At 40.8% G+C, this 13,024-nt stretch overlaps 1 protein-coding gene across 2 annotated transcripts in view; it reads right to left on the bottom strand.

Moving 5' to 3' along the window:
- The window catches only part of TPM4 (tropomyosin 4), a 122,167-nt gene extending 109,739 nt beyond the window's left edge, over positions 1-12,428 (bottom strand). The window contains exon 1 of one of the 2 annotated variants that reach the window (XM_040323047.1): positions 12,210-12,428. In XM_040323047.1, coding sequence (XP_040178981.1) covers positions 12,210-12,323 — 114 coding nt within the window. In that variant the 5' untranslated portion in view covers positions 12,324-12,428. The remainder of the gene's footprint in view (positions 1-12,209) is intronic. The other variant, XM_040323037.1, reaches the window with a different exon arrangement.
- Between the last annotated feature and the right edge of the window lie 596 nt (positions 12,429-13,024).

The raw sequence follows: 13,024 nt of genomic DNA, 5'->3' as shown, positions 1-13,024 counted from the left end.
AGTTCGCGTCGTTTTCTGCGTCGGGTATGCAAATGAGCTTTTTCCGACAATCCACAAACTTACGCGCGGTCGTCGCATTCTCTTACGTCGTCTCTAGTCGGCTTTTTCCGGCGTATAGTTAAAGCTGCTATTTTGTGGCGTATAGATAGACTTGCCATGTTAAAGTATGGCCGTCGTTTCCGCGTCGAAATTTGAATTATAATTTTTTTGCATAAGTCGTCCGTGAATAGGGATGGAGGTAAGTCACGTCTAAGTTTAAAAAAATGACGTCGTTGCGACGTCATTTAGCGCAATGCACGGCGGGAAATTTAGGAACGACGCATGCGCATTTCATTCGGCGCGGGGACACGCTTCATTTAAATGAAACCCGCCCCCAACCCGCCCAATTTCAAATACGCCACCAGAAATACACTATGTCGCCGTAACTTATGGCGCAAATTCTTCCTGTATTCGAATTTAAGGCAGGTAAGATACGGCGGCGTAGCGTATCTCTGATATGCTGCGCCTGTCCAATTGTATGTGAATCTGCCCCCATGTGACCAATGCCTCACCATGTGACAAGATGGACCGACCTTATTAAAAACATTCACCTTTTTAAAAACTTTAATTACAGCATTTGGGGGTGAATAAATGTTATTTGTGGCTATACACTGATTTTTGGAAAACGCTGCAGTTAATGTCTTTTATATTGTTGAAATCCCAAATATAGTTTATATATAATTTTACTGTACGCTTAATTTGGTACGCAATGCTCAATACCTGTACTTACACGATATTACCAAAAGTATTGGGAAACCTGCCTTTACATGCACATGAGCTTTAATGGTTTAATATTGAGTTGGCCCACTCTTTACAGCTATAACAGATTCAACTCTTCTGGGAAGGCTGTCCACAAGGTTTAGGAGTGTGTCTATGGGAATGTCTGACCAGTCTTCCAGAAGCGCATTTGTGAGGTCAGGCACTGATGTTGGAAAAAAAAGCCTGGCTCTCAGTCTCAGCTCTAAGGTGTTCTGTTGTGTTGATGTCAGGACTCTGTGCAGGCCAGTTAAGTTCCTCCACCCCAAACTCGCTCATCCATCTCTTTATGGACCTTGCTTTGTGCACTGGTCCAAATCATTTGGTCAAGGGGGGATTAGGGTTTGGGGATGTTTTTCAGAGGTTGGGCTTGGCCCCTTAGTTCCAGTGAAGGGAACTCTTAAGGCGACAGAATACCAAGACATTTTGGACAATTTCATGCTCCCAACTTTGTGGGAACAGTTTGTGGGTGCCCCCCTTCCTGTTCCAACATGACTGTGCACCAGTGCACAAAGCAAGGTCCATAAAGACATGGATGAACGAGTTTGGGGTGGAGGAACTTGACTGGCCCGCACAGAGTGCTGACCTTAACCCAATAGAACACCATTGGAATGAATTCATGCGGAGACTGTGAGCCAGGCCTTCTCGTCCACAACCTCACAAATGCGTTTCTGGAAGAATGGTCAAACATTCCCATAGACACACTCCTAAACCTTGTGAACAGCCTTCCCAGAAGAGTTGAAGCTGTTATATCTGCAAAGGGTGGGCCAACTCAGTATTGGACCCTACGGACTAAGACTGGGAGGCCATTAAAGTTCATGTGGGTGTAAAGGCAGGAGACCCAATACTCGAAAGCCTCGTACACACGATCGGATTTCCATCGGACAAAGCGTAGGACATTTGTCGGAAGGGTGTTGGCCATGAACTTGTCTTGCATACAAACGGCAAAGAATTGTCAGCCAACAAACACAAAACTATGTGTTTTTTTCAGCTCTTTAGCGCCACCCTTTGGGCAACTTCTGCTAATGTTGTGTTATGGTGAGCATTGCTTCTGAGCATGCTTGTTTGCACTTTGGATTTTTTTTTACGATCGTGTGTATGAGGCTTTATAACGGCAAATCGTGTTTTTTAACACACGCAAACATCAAACCTTTTAATTTAACTGAATCAATTTGAACGTGGTGGATGCAGACCAGTGATGACAATCCTCATTGCGGTGTGAATGTCAAGCTGGCTGGCCATACATCATACAATTTTCTTATACAGCTTTCATTTAGATTTACCAAAACCATATAATATGGGGGTCAAACCTAAACACTTTCAAATTGTATGCAGTCAGGCAGGCCCTACATAGTTGACGGTAAATCTAAAGGAAATTGAACAATACAAATTGTATAATGTGTACCCAGCTTTACAAATGTTTCTGCTTCTGCTGACTTGTAAAAAATTAGCTGGATGTCATTTTCCGGTCTTCCAAATAAAGCTTTTTGTAAACAATTAAAAAAAAAATTAGCTGGATGTCATTTTCCTGTCTTCCAAATAAAGCTTTTTGTAAACAATAAAAAAAAAATTAGCTGGATGTCATTTTCCTGTCTTCCAAATAAAGCTTTTTGTAAACAAACAAACAAAAAAATAGCTGGATGACTTAACATCTAACATGACCTCTACACTAAACACTATACATTAGTAAAATAAAATAATAATAATAATAATAATAATAATAATAATATAACTGTTCATTTGTTTGACATCTGTAGTGCCTCATTGTTTGTCATATAAATAGCAGCTCCAAAGATGTGGGGCTTAAATCCATAATATAGGGTACAAGAGATCATTCTTTCGCTATATTCAGTCCCGTAATGTATAGTCTAAACATATTTCTACACTTAAATGGAATTACTCTTTAGACTGAACAACTGCTAAATCCAGTTCACCCCAATGCATACACAATTACTAATCCATTATATATTAAAAGCGGGAGTGATCTCACTTTTTAATGTCACTAAATCTATCTAAGGCTCGGGCACAATGCTATTCCGATTCTGCTTTGTGCTCAGTTAATTCCTTCTATTGTTCTCATGATTATGTGAGGTAAAAATTAGCTGGATGACTTAACTTGCTGGACGCTCTTGCACATAGAGAGTTAGCTAACCATTCAGCACAGCTGTAGTGTGATCCCCAGCAATGAGGGAGATTCTTTACTGGGGAGAACTATGCCTGCTATCCATACTTCAACATCAACATGTGTCACTGAATTAAAAACCTGGCTCCTTTGAAATATAATTATTTATGACCCTAGGGCAGTCTTAGTATGGCCATACATGTTCAATTTTCCTGTACAATTTCCCTTAAGATCAGTGTTTCTCAACTCCAGTCCTCAAGGCGCCCCAAAAGGTCATGTTTTCAGGATTTCCCTCAGATGAAACAGCTGTAGTAATTACAAGGCAGTGAAACTGATCAAATCACCTGTGCAAAATAATGGTAAACCTGAAAACATGACCTGTTGGGGCGCCTTGAGGACTGGAGTTGAGAAACCCTGCTTTAGATTTACCTTAAATTATGTAGTGCAAGAACCTGCCTAACTGGATACAATTAAAAGTTGTTTAGGTTTGACCTCATATTATATGGTTTTTGGTAAATCTGAGGCCTCGTACACACGACCAGACATGTCCAATGAAAACGGTCCGCGGACCGTTTTCATCGGACATGTCTGCTGGGGGATTTTGGTCTGATGTGTGTACACACCATCAGACCAAATTCCCCGCGGACAGAATACGCGGTGACGTGGCGGGGACGATGATGCGGCGACGTGCGCGACCCAGGAAGTTCAATGCTTCCACGCATGCGTCGAATCACTTCGACGCATGCAAGGGTTTTGGGCCCAGCGGACATGTCCGATGAGTCGTACTAACCATCGGACATGTCCGACGGACAGGCTTCCAGCGGACATGTTTCTTAGCATGCTAAGAAACATTTGTCCGCTGGAAACCTGTCCGCTAGCCCAGGAATCCGGTCCGCTAGGCCGTACACACGGTCGGACATGTCCGCGGAAACTGGTCCGCGGACCAGTTTCAGCAGACATGTTCGGTCGTGTGTACGAGGCCTAAGACCCCTTTCACATTGTGGCCACATTGGCGCTAAAGCACTGCTTGTTTTAGTAGCGCTTTAGCGCTGTTTAAAGTGGTTGTAAACCCCTTTTTTACAACTTGATGCTACAGGTAAGGCTTAACTGTAGCTACCCAGGATATCTCCTAAACCTGCACGGTTTAGGAGATATCCCCGTCCCCTGCATGTGCCAAAGTCATTGGTACATGCGCACTGGGGCAAACTGAAGAAACGGCACCTATGTGCCGTTGCTTCAGTCTGCGTGCCATTACCGGCGTCTCCCACGCGCATGCGCCGGAGCCGCGATACCCGGAAGTAACTTCGGGATGACATGTCGGCGGCTGGAGGGGGAGATGTGGACGCTGCGAGGGCTTCAATCTGAGGTAAGTTATACATAATGAGCTAGTATGCTATGCTCATTATGCCTTTGTCTTGCAAGTTTTTTGTTTTTGTTTTACAAAGGTTTACTTCCTCTTTAAGCATCACTTTTAAGCCGCTAGCGGGGCACTTTTAACCCCAAAGAAGGGGTAAAAAACTCCCGCGTTGCAGCACTTCCGGAGCGCTGGCCATTCATTCCAATTGGCAGGGCGTTTTGGGAGTGCTAAATACAGCGCTTCCAACCCACCCCAAAGATGCTGCTTGCAGGACGTTTCAGAAACGTCCCGCAAGCACACCGCCCCAGTGTGGAAAGTCACACTTGAATGAATCGAAGGTGGTTTTTAGGAGCTTAGCAGAGGCTATTTACAGTGCTAAAGGGCCTGGAAACCGCCCCAGTATGAAAGGGGTCTAAGGGAAGTTTGTACATGAGAATTAAACATGTATGGCCAGCCTTATTGGTTTATTTGTGACAGTTGTTTAAAAAAAATTGACTACACGGTATTCATGTGAAACTAGTCTGTGTGATCTTAATTGCCGGGGCAGGGAGCTATTCATAGGAAGAAACTTTTCTTACCCCAAATAATTCTGTAATGCTGCCACGAGTCTTGCAGATTCATGTTTAGTGTCGATTTTAATGCTAGTTCTACTTTAGGGAGAACTTGTGGGGCAAACAGTACTTGGTGGTACTACTTACACTAGGCATATGCAATTGCTTGTTCTCATACTTAGATAAGCTCTACCTGCCAGAAGCTCCATGGCTTTCTAAATGACTCTCCTGACAAGCCTCGTACAACTTTCTGTGCTACTAAACCCAAAAACAAAAATGTAATTTTTTGCAGCATAGCAATTCTTAGAAGAGGTGTCTGCATCAGTTTTCTTTTTTAGGCTTTTTACTTTAGTTTCACTTATTGATCCTGTCAGTAATGCCCCGTACACACGACCAAATTTTCCATCGGAAAAACCTTGGATGGTTTTTCCAACAGAATTCCGCTCAAGCTTGGCTTGAATACACACGGTCACAAAAAAGTTCTCTGAACTTTCGTCCGTCAATTACGCGGTGACGTACTACGACGAGCAGAGAAAATGAAGTTCAATGCTTTCGAGCATGCGTCGAATAGTTTCCGAGCATGTGTCGGAATTGCTACAGACGATCGGATTTTCTGATAGGATTTTTTTTCCGTCGGAAAATTGGAGAACCAGCTCTCAATCTTTTGCTGGTGGAAATTCCGACAGCACAAGTCCGATGGAGCATACACACGGTCGGAATTTCCGTTCAAAAGCTTACATCGGACTTTTGCTGGCAGAATTTCTGATCGTGTGTAAGGGGCATAAGTCTCTTATTTTTGAACTTCCTTTAACAGACCAGGCTCTCCAACAACAGTTGTTGTTAGAGGGTTGAGAGAAACTATTTAACAGTGAAGGGGGCCTTTATCCTCCCCAGATTGATAATGCTGCTGACCAAGGGTGTCTTGGTTGCTCCTCTATCCAGATTGTAGCTACCTTAAGACCCACTTTCACACTAGTGGCGCTTTAGCACTGTTTAAGCGGCGCTTTTCGCCCGCTAGCGGGGCGCTTTTAACCCCTGCTAGCAGCCAGAGAAGGGGTTAAAGGCACCTGTGTTGCAGCGCTTCCAGTGCTTTTCAGACGCTTCGGAAGCACTGCCCATTCATTGGGTTTTGGGAGTGCTCCCAAACAGTCCCAAAGATGCTGCTTGCAGGACTTTTTCTAATGTCCCGCAAGCGCACTGCCCCAGTGGGAAAGCACTCAGGCTTTCACATTCGGACGGAATGGGAGGCAGTTTTCGGGTGCTTTACATGTGCAATTTCTAGCGCTAAAACTCCTGCCTCAGAGTGAAAGGGGTCTAATGCCGCATACACACGATCATTTTTCAGCATGAAAAAAAACGTCGTTTTTAAAAAACGTCATTTAAAATGATCGTGTGTGGGCTGCACATCGTTTTTCAGTTTCTGAAAAACTAAAAAAATTTTTTTCGAACATGCTGCATTTTTTAACGTCGTTTTAAAAAATGTCGTTTTTCGGGTTGTAAGAAATGATCGTGTGTGGGCTAAAACAACGTAAAAAAAAACCTGCGCATGCTCAGAAGCAAGATATGAGACGGGAGCGCTCGTTCTGGTAAAACTACCATTCGTAATGGAGTAAGCACATTCATCACGCTGTAACAGACAAAAAAGCGTAAATCGTCTTTAACTAACACGGAATCAGTTAAAGCAGCCCAAAGGCGAATGGAAATTCCCCTTTAAAGTGCCGTCGTACATGTTGTATGTCACCGCGCTTTGATAGATCATTTTTTTAAAACGATGGTGTGTAGGCAACGTCATTTTAATGATGAAGTTGGGAAAACGTCGTTTTTTAGACATGCTGAAAAACGACGTTTTCTTTCATGCTGAAAAATTATCGTGTGTACGCGGCATCAGAACCTGTGATAATGGCAGGATAACCCTGGGTTTGAAGATTCCAGAAAAAAGTAAATCAAAAGAGATAAGCAATCACTTAAGCTGGCCATAGATGGATTGAAATTCACCTCATTCATCAGGGACAAGACACATTTTGATCCACCTATGGCCTTTCCTGTTCATGAGAACTCAATCTAACGATTGATATCTTATCAATGGGCTTGTTGGAAAATTCTGCTTCAATCAGCACATCCAGTCAATGGGCTGCAGTGCTGATCAGTGTATTCTGACCGAGGGGGAATCCCACGACCAGAATAAAATAACACAGAATGTTTCTGCATTCACCTCGAATGTGTGGATGGGGGAATTGGTTAAAAAACTGACCCATGTATGGCCAGCTTTAGAAACGTCTACTTATAGAATAGGAACTAATTTAGAAGGTACAACCCCCTCATCACTTCCCTTTAATAAGTCAATTAAGTATTGTAAGGGTCCTTTCACATTCCGATCAGGTCCACCTGTTGGTTTCTCAGGCAGACTTAAACAGAAGCTCCATGCAGCCCTATAGACAGGAGAATGTACAGTAAATGGACTTGTGTCTGTTTACACCCGCCTGCCTCCAAGTCTGTCCAGGTCCAGAAACAAAAAATTGAAAAAAGGATTGCATCCTTTTTCACTTTTGTGGACCTATGTGACGGATCGGCGGTAGCCTGATGTAAATGGACAGCGGAGTCCGTTTACATCCAGCTGCCCATAGAGCTGTCTCAGGTTCCCCATGTCAGCCTGAGATAGATTGAATGGGCACTGATAAAAATTTACTGGGCATACGTTCTGTTCAGGTCCAATTCAGCATGGGATCTGCTCACAGATGCGAATGGAGCCCAAACTTGTGTTGAATAAATTGTTAAGCATTGAGAAAATTACAATGTTTTGTAATTTCTGTAGTAACACAAAGCACTAAAAAGAAAATATAATCAGGGCTAGAACAGAAAAGAATGCATTATATTTCCCCTTTTTCTGATTTAGTTTTATTACAAAAGATTAATAACTCTGTTTTCAATCTAAATAAAGGTTTTTAAAGCCTAAGCCTGGCACAGACATTTTGGGCCAGATTCACATAGAGATACGACGGTGTATCTCCTGATACACCGTCGTATCTCTGACTTAGGCCGGTCGTATCTATGCGACTGATTCATAGAATCAGTTACGCATAGATATGCCTAATGCCGCGTACACACCATCACTTTATGTGATGAAAAAAAACAACATTTTTAAAAACATCAATTTAAATGACTGTGTGTGGGGGAAAACGTTGCTTTATGTCTTGTGAAAAACGACAAAAAAAAATTGAAGCATGCTTCAATTTTTTGTGTCGTTTTTCAAAACGTCATTTTTTGTTTCACAGAAATTGACCGTGTGTAGCAAAAAACGACGTTTAAAACGACGGTTTTTAACCCGCGCATGCCCAGAAGCTAGTTATGAAGCGAGCTTCAATGGAAAAAAGTGGTGAACGTAACCTCGCTTTGCTAGAGCATTGTGAAAAAACGATGGTGTGTAGGCAACTTCGTTTTTGAAAATTGAAGTTTCAAAAACGTCGTTTTTTACTTCACAGAAAATGTCGTTTTTTTTCATCACATAAAGTTGGTGTGTACACGGCATAAGATCCGACAGGTGTAACTGTGTTACACCGTCGGATCTTAACTGCAATTTTAAAATGGCCGCTGGGGGCGTTCTCGCTGATTTACGCTGAGAAATATGTAAATCAGCGAGATACGCCAATTCACGAACGTACGCGGGCCTAACGCAGTGTTGTTACGACGTTTACGTAATCGTTTTCCCGGCATATACTTACCCCTGCTTCTATGAGGCGCAGCCAATGTTAAGTATGGCCGTCGTTCCCGCGTCGACTTTTGTTTTTTTACGTCGTTTGCGTACGCCGATTCTCAAACGCGCTGGACGCAAGTTACGCTCACGCCGAAACCAATGACGTCCTAGCGACGTCATTGAGAGCAATGCACGCCGGGAAAAATTCGCGGACGGCGCATGCGCATTTAAATCGTCGCGGGGACGCGCCTGATTTAAATAGTACACTCCCCCTAGCCGTGGAATTTGAATTCCGCCGGGGGATTTACAGTCCGCCGCCGCAAGTTTGGAGGTAAGTGTTTTGTGAATTACCCACTTGCCTCTCAAACTTGCGGCGGCGGATCTTAAATCACATAGGTCACACGGATCTAAAGATTCGCTGATCTATGTGAATCTAGCCCATAGTGGCTAAAAGATATCATGGGTTGTCTATCATCCTCATATTCAGAAACGGGCACATCTGTGCAGCAGTAAAATCAATCCACCACATCCCTTGTTTTATTATGGAATTCCTTCAGTTGGTTGGATCACATTGCAAAGATTTGAGCACTTGGCCTAGAATCAACATTTAGCTCTTGCCTGAGCTTTCATACCAAATAAGGAAGGGAATTTGCTATTTCACTGTCAAATAGGCATAAACTAAATAATGTAATCTACAATCAGACAAAAAAAAAGTAAGCAGGATCACTTGCTATGCATGGGTAGACCCAGGAAATTTCGGAAAAATAACTAATGGGCAGAAAAGGGTTAAAATGAAATTCCAACGCGCTGCTACTTTACTTTTTATGTGCAGCAAAGTCCAGACATTCATTCGGCATGAAGAAGTGTCTTGTTACACACTTTCTAAGCAGCATATATGTATATATAAAATCTACATATGTAGGATCTTTTCTTTAAAGTCCAAAGAAAAAGGTTGCCTTTCTGTAATATTACTGTCACGGCACACTTTCTTCCCAGCAGCACTTGAGGGGAGCGCTAATAATCCTCTAATTCAGGATGGAATGTCAGGAATATTACAGGAAAAATGCTAAAGGTATTTGTAATGTTTTCTTTAAAAAAAAAAATCGACCTCCAAAGCATAGACAAAGTGCCTCTAAAAGTGTTTTGTTGTAAAGCCTTTACGTGAATTCCGCATATGTTATTTGCTGTATAATGACTATATTTATTAGGCATGATTTTATAATCACTGGTCACCTAATTATTGATAATATGATAAAAACCTATTTCTCTTTCATTTACGGCGCCCATGTTATCGGCTGTTTTCTCAAACCTTCGTGAAATGGGTTACCTGGTAAAATCTTTGCACCTTGCATTCTCTGCATACACTACAACCCTCAACAAGAGCCATTTCAGAAGGTACAATAGGTTTTGCTGGGCATTTGGACATTTTACAATGCACCTAGTCCCAGACCATGAACTTGATATCAGGAGATTGTAATAAGAAAAAGTTGGACAATTAGAAGCAATTAGGTCATTTTACAGGGTGAGAATGTAATATTTTTTTTTTTTAAAGTTGTTACTATACAGAATCAGTATTAAAAAAAAAAAAACGTAAAATAAGGTACAAATGCTTATAATACCTTATAATAAGGTACAAATGCTTATAATACCTTATAATAAGGTACAAATGCTTATAATACCTTATAATAAGGTACAAATGCTTATAATACCTTATAATAAGGTACACATGCTTATAATACCTTATAATAAGGTACACATGCTTATAATACCTTATAATAAGGTACACATGCTTATAATAAGGTACACATGCTTATAATACCTTATAATAAGGTACAAATGCTTATAATACCTTATAATAAGGTACAAATGCTTATAATACCTTATAATAAGGTACACATGCTTATAATACCTTATAATAAGGTACACATGCTTATAATACCTTATAATAAGGTACACATGCTTATAATAAGGTACACATGCTTATAATACCTTATAATAAGGTACAAATGCTTATAATACCTTATAATAGGGGTGCAACGGATCAAAAAACTCACGGATCGGATCGATCCTCGGATCAGGAGTCACGGATCGGATCATTTTCGGATCAGCAAAAAAAAAAAAAAGGGTCCGTTTTTTCATTGGTCCAAAAAAAAAAATATATTATTTTATTATATATATATATATATATATATATATATATATAAATATATATATATATAATAAAATAATATATTTTTTTTTTTGGACCAATTAAAAAAAGGAACCTTTTTTTTTTTTTTTTTTTGCTGATCCGAAAAAAAGAGCACAATAGCAATTCACAGGGGTGGATTAAAGAGGAAGCAGGTGAGGCTGTTTGGGACTTAAAGTACAATCTTGATGTTTTTACAGCTATATATATATATATATATATATATATATATATATATATATATATATATATATATATATATATATATATATATATTTTTTTTTTTGCTGTAAAAACATCAAGATTGTACTTTAAGTCCCAAACAGCCTCACCTGCTTCCTCTTTAATCCACCCCTGTGAATTGCTATTGTGCTCTTTTTTTCCCCCTTCCCCCCCCCTCCTCTCACACCAGTGCTTCACTGCTAACATTCCCATTCAGCTTGCTAGAGCCCAGTGCACAGCGTGACACGCCTCCCCGGGGAGGCGTGTCACGCTGGGCTCTGGCAAGCAGACTGGCCGCCGCTCCGGAGCTAGGCCGAAGCCGGGGACTTTCCTAGGCCTAGGCTCCGGAGCGCTCCGCGGATCGCGGGGTGTGCCGATCCGAACGGGGTGGCCCGTTCGGATCACGGATCGGTGACGATCCGTTACACCCCTACCTTATAATAAGGTACAAATGCTTATAATACCTTATAATAAGGTACACATGCTTATAATACCTTATAATAAGGTACACATGCTTATAATACCTTATAATAAGGTACAAATGCTTATAATACCTTATAATAAGGTACAAATGCTTATAATACCTTATAATAAGGTAACATTCTAATAAAAAATGTCTTTCCACATTTATACTAAACACCTTGCTTGGTGGTTGACTATGGTCAGCTTTTTTTCAGCGCCATACTTTAGATATGTGATCAGGTCAGATCAATTAATAGAGTTTGGTAAGCTGGTAGAGAACAACAAAATGTTCAGGTCTGTGGCATTAAGGGGGTGAAGAAAAAAAAACAAAACATAAACATGAGCCCCCATGTAAGCCCTGCTCAATTCTCTACACCTGACTCCGCTCAACATGCAAAATCTCATTCTAATTGTCCATGTTAACATTGGTAAGCTCAGTGACCCTAAGGCTTCATTTCCATGGACGTTTTTGGACGTTTGGACTTTTCTGAGCGTTTTTTCAGCTTAAAAACAGCTCTCCATTTTAGTCTATGGCCTCATGCCCACCATGACGTTTTTGAGCTGTAGATGGCTGAGCCGTTTTTAAGCTGCAAAAAAAAAAACAGGACCAGTGCGTTCTGAAGCTCCAGTGTTAGAGCTGTAAAAACGCTCAAAAACGCACAAAAACGTGCACAAACGCTACCGCTAAGCCTTAAACTTTATAATCTTATACAAACAAGTCAATTGATGATTGACTTGTACATTTTGATAGGCTTACAAGATTTTTAAAGTATTACAACAGCTGTTGATAAACATATCTGCTGTCAGTGGTTATCTATTACCTGTTTGCACTTGTCCTCAGCTGCCTTTTTATCTGCTTCAGCTTGCTCTGCTCTGTCTATGGCATTCTCCTTATCCAGCTTCAGCATCTGCATCTTCTTCTTAATTGCTTCCATCCTGGTTGGCTAGTTAGCAAGGCTGGCCTCAGTACTGAAACAAGGAGGACCTGATGCAGGAGAAGGTTCTCTCAACTGAGCAGAGCACAACTGAAGGAGAATACTCGACAGGCAGCTTTAAACTTACAAAGAATATCATTGGATGCTTTAGTCCCCTGAGACAGCACAAGACTTTCACTTGCATCCTTTCCAAGCAGAGACTTGGACTTGGTTCAACTACCAAATCCACAGCCCTAACCCAATCACCTTATTTGGGATTGATTTTGCTATAAAGGAGAGAAGAAAAGATTTGGTTTCCATTTTTAACTTTCTGACAACACCGACAACGCTGACAAATGAACACATGCCACAGATAAGACTTTTATTTGTACAGTGTAATCAGCTGCCCTTTTTAAAGAGAAGTGATGCCATGCCACCAAGTGGCATGAACAAAAGCTAATTGTACAAACTATACTGTTGTGTTTAATGTTTAACTTTTTTTCACATTTTATAGGAATTCTTCAGGTGGGTACATACACGTATTTATGTCTAGATTTTTTTACATTATACTTATTTTTTTAATCTTTAGCACAAATTTTGGAAAGTAACACTTTTTCAATACTATAAGACAAAATAGGTATTTTCAAGAAAATAGAAGACAGGTTATTATAATGTACAATTTATTAAAACACATTTCTATTTTAATCGTTTTTATTGCATTT

This window comes from Rana temporaria, chromosome 1 (genome assembly GCF_905171775.1).
Source record: "Rana temporaria chromosome 1, aRanTem1.1, whole genome shotgun sequence".
In the NCBI taxonomy this organism is placed as follows: domain Eukaryota; kingdom Metazoa; phylum Chordata; class Amphibia; order Anura; family Ranidae; genus Rana; species Rana temporaria.
Note: the sequence above shows the minus strand (reverse complement) of the source record. Positions and strands in the feature narration are given on the sequence as shown.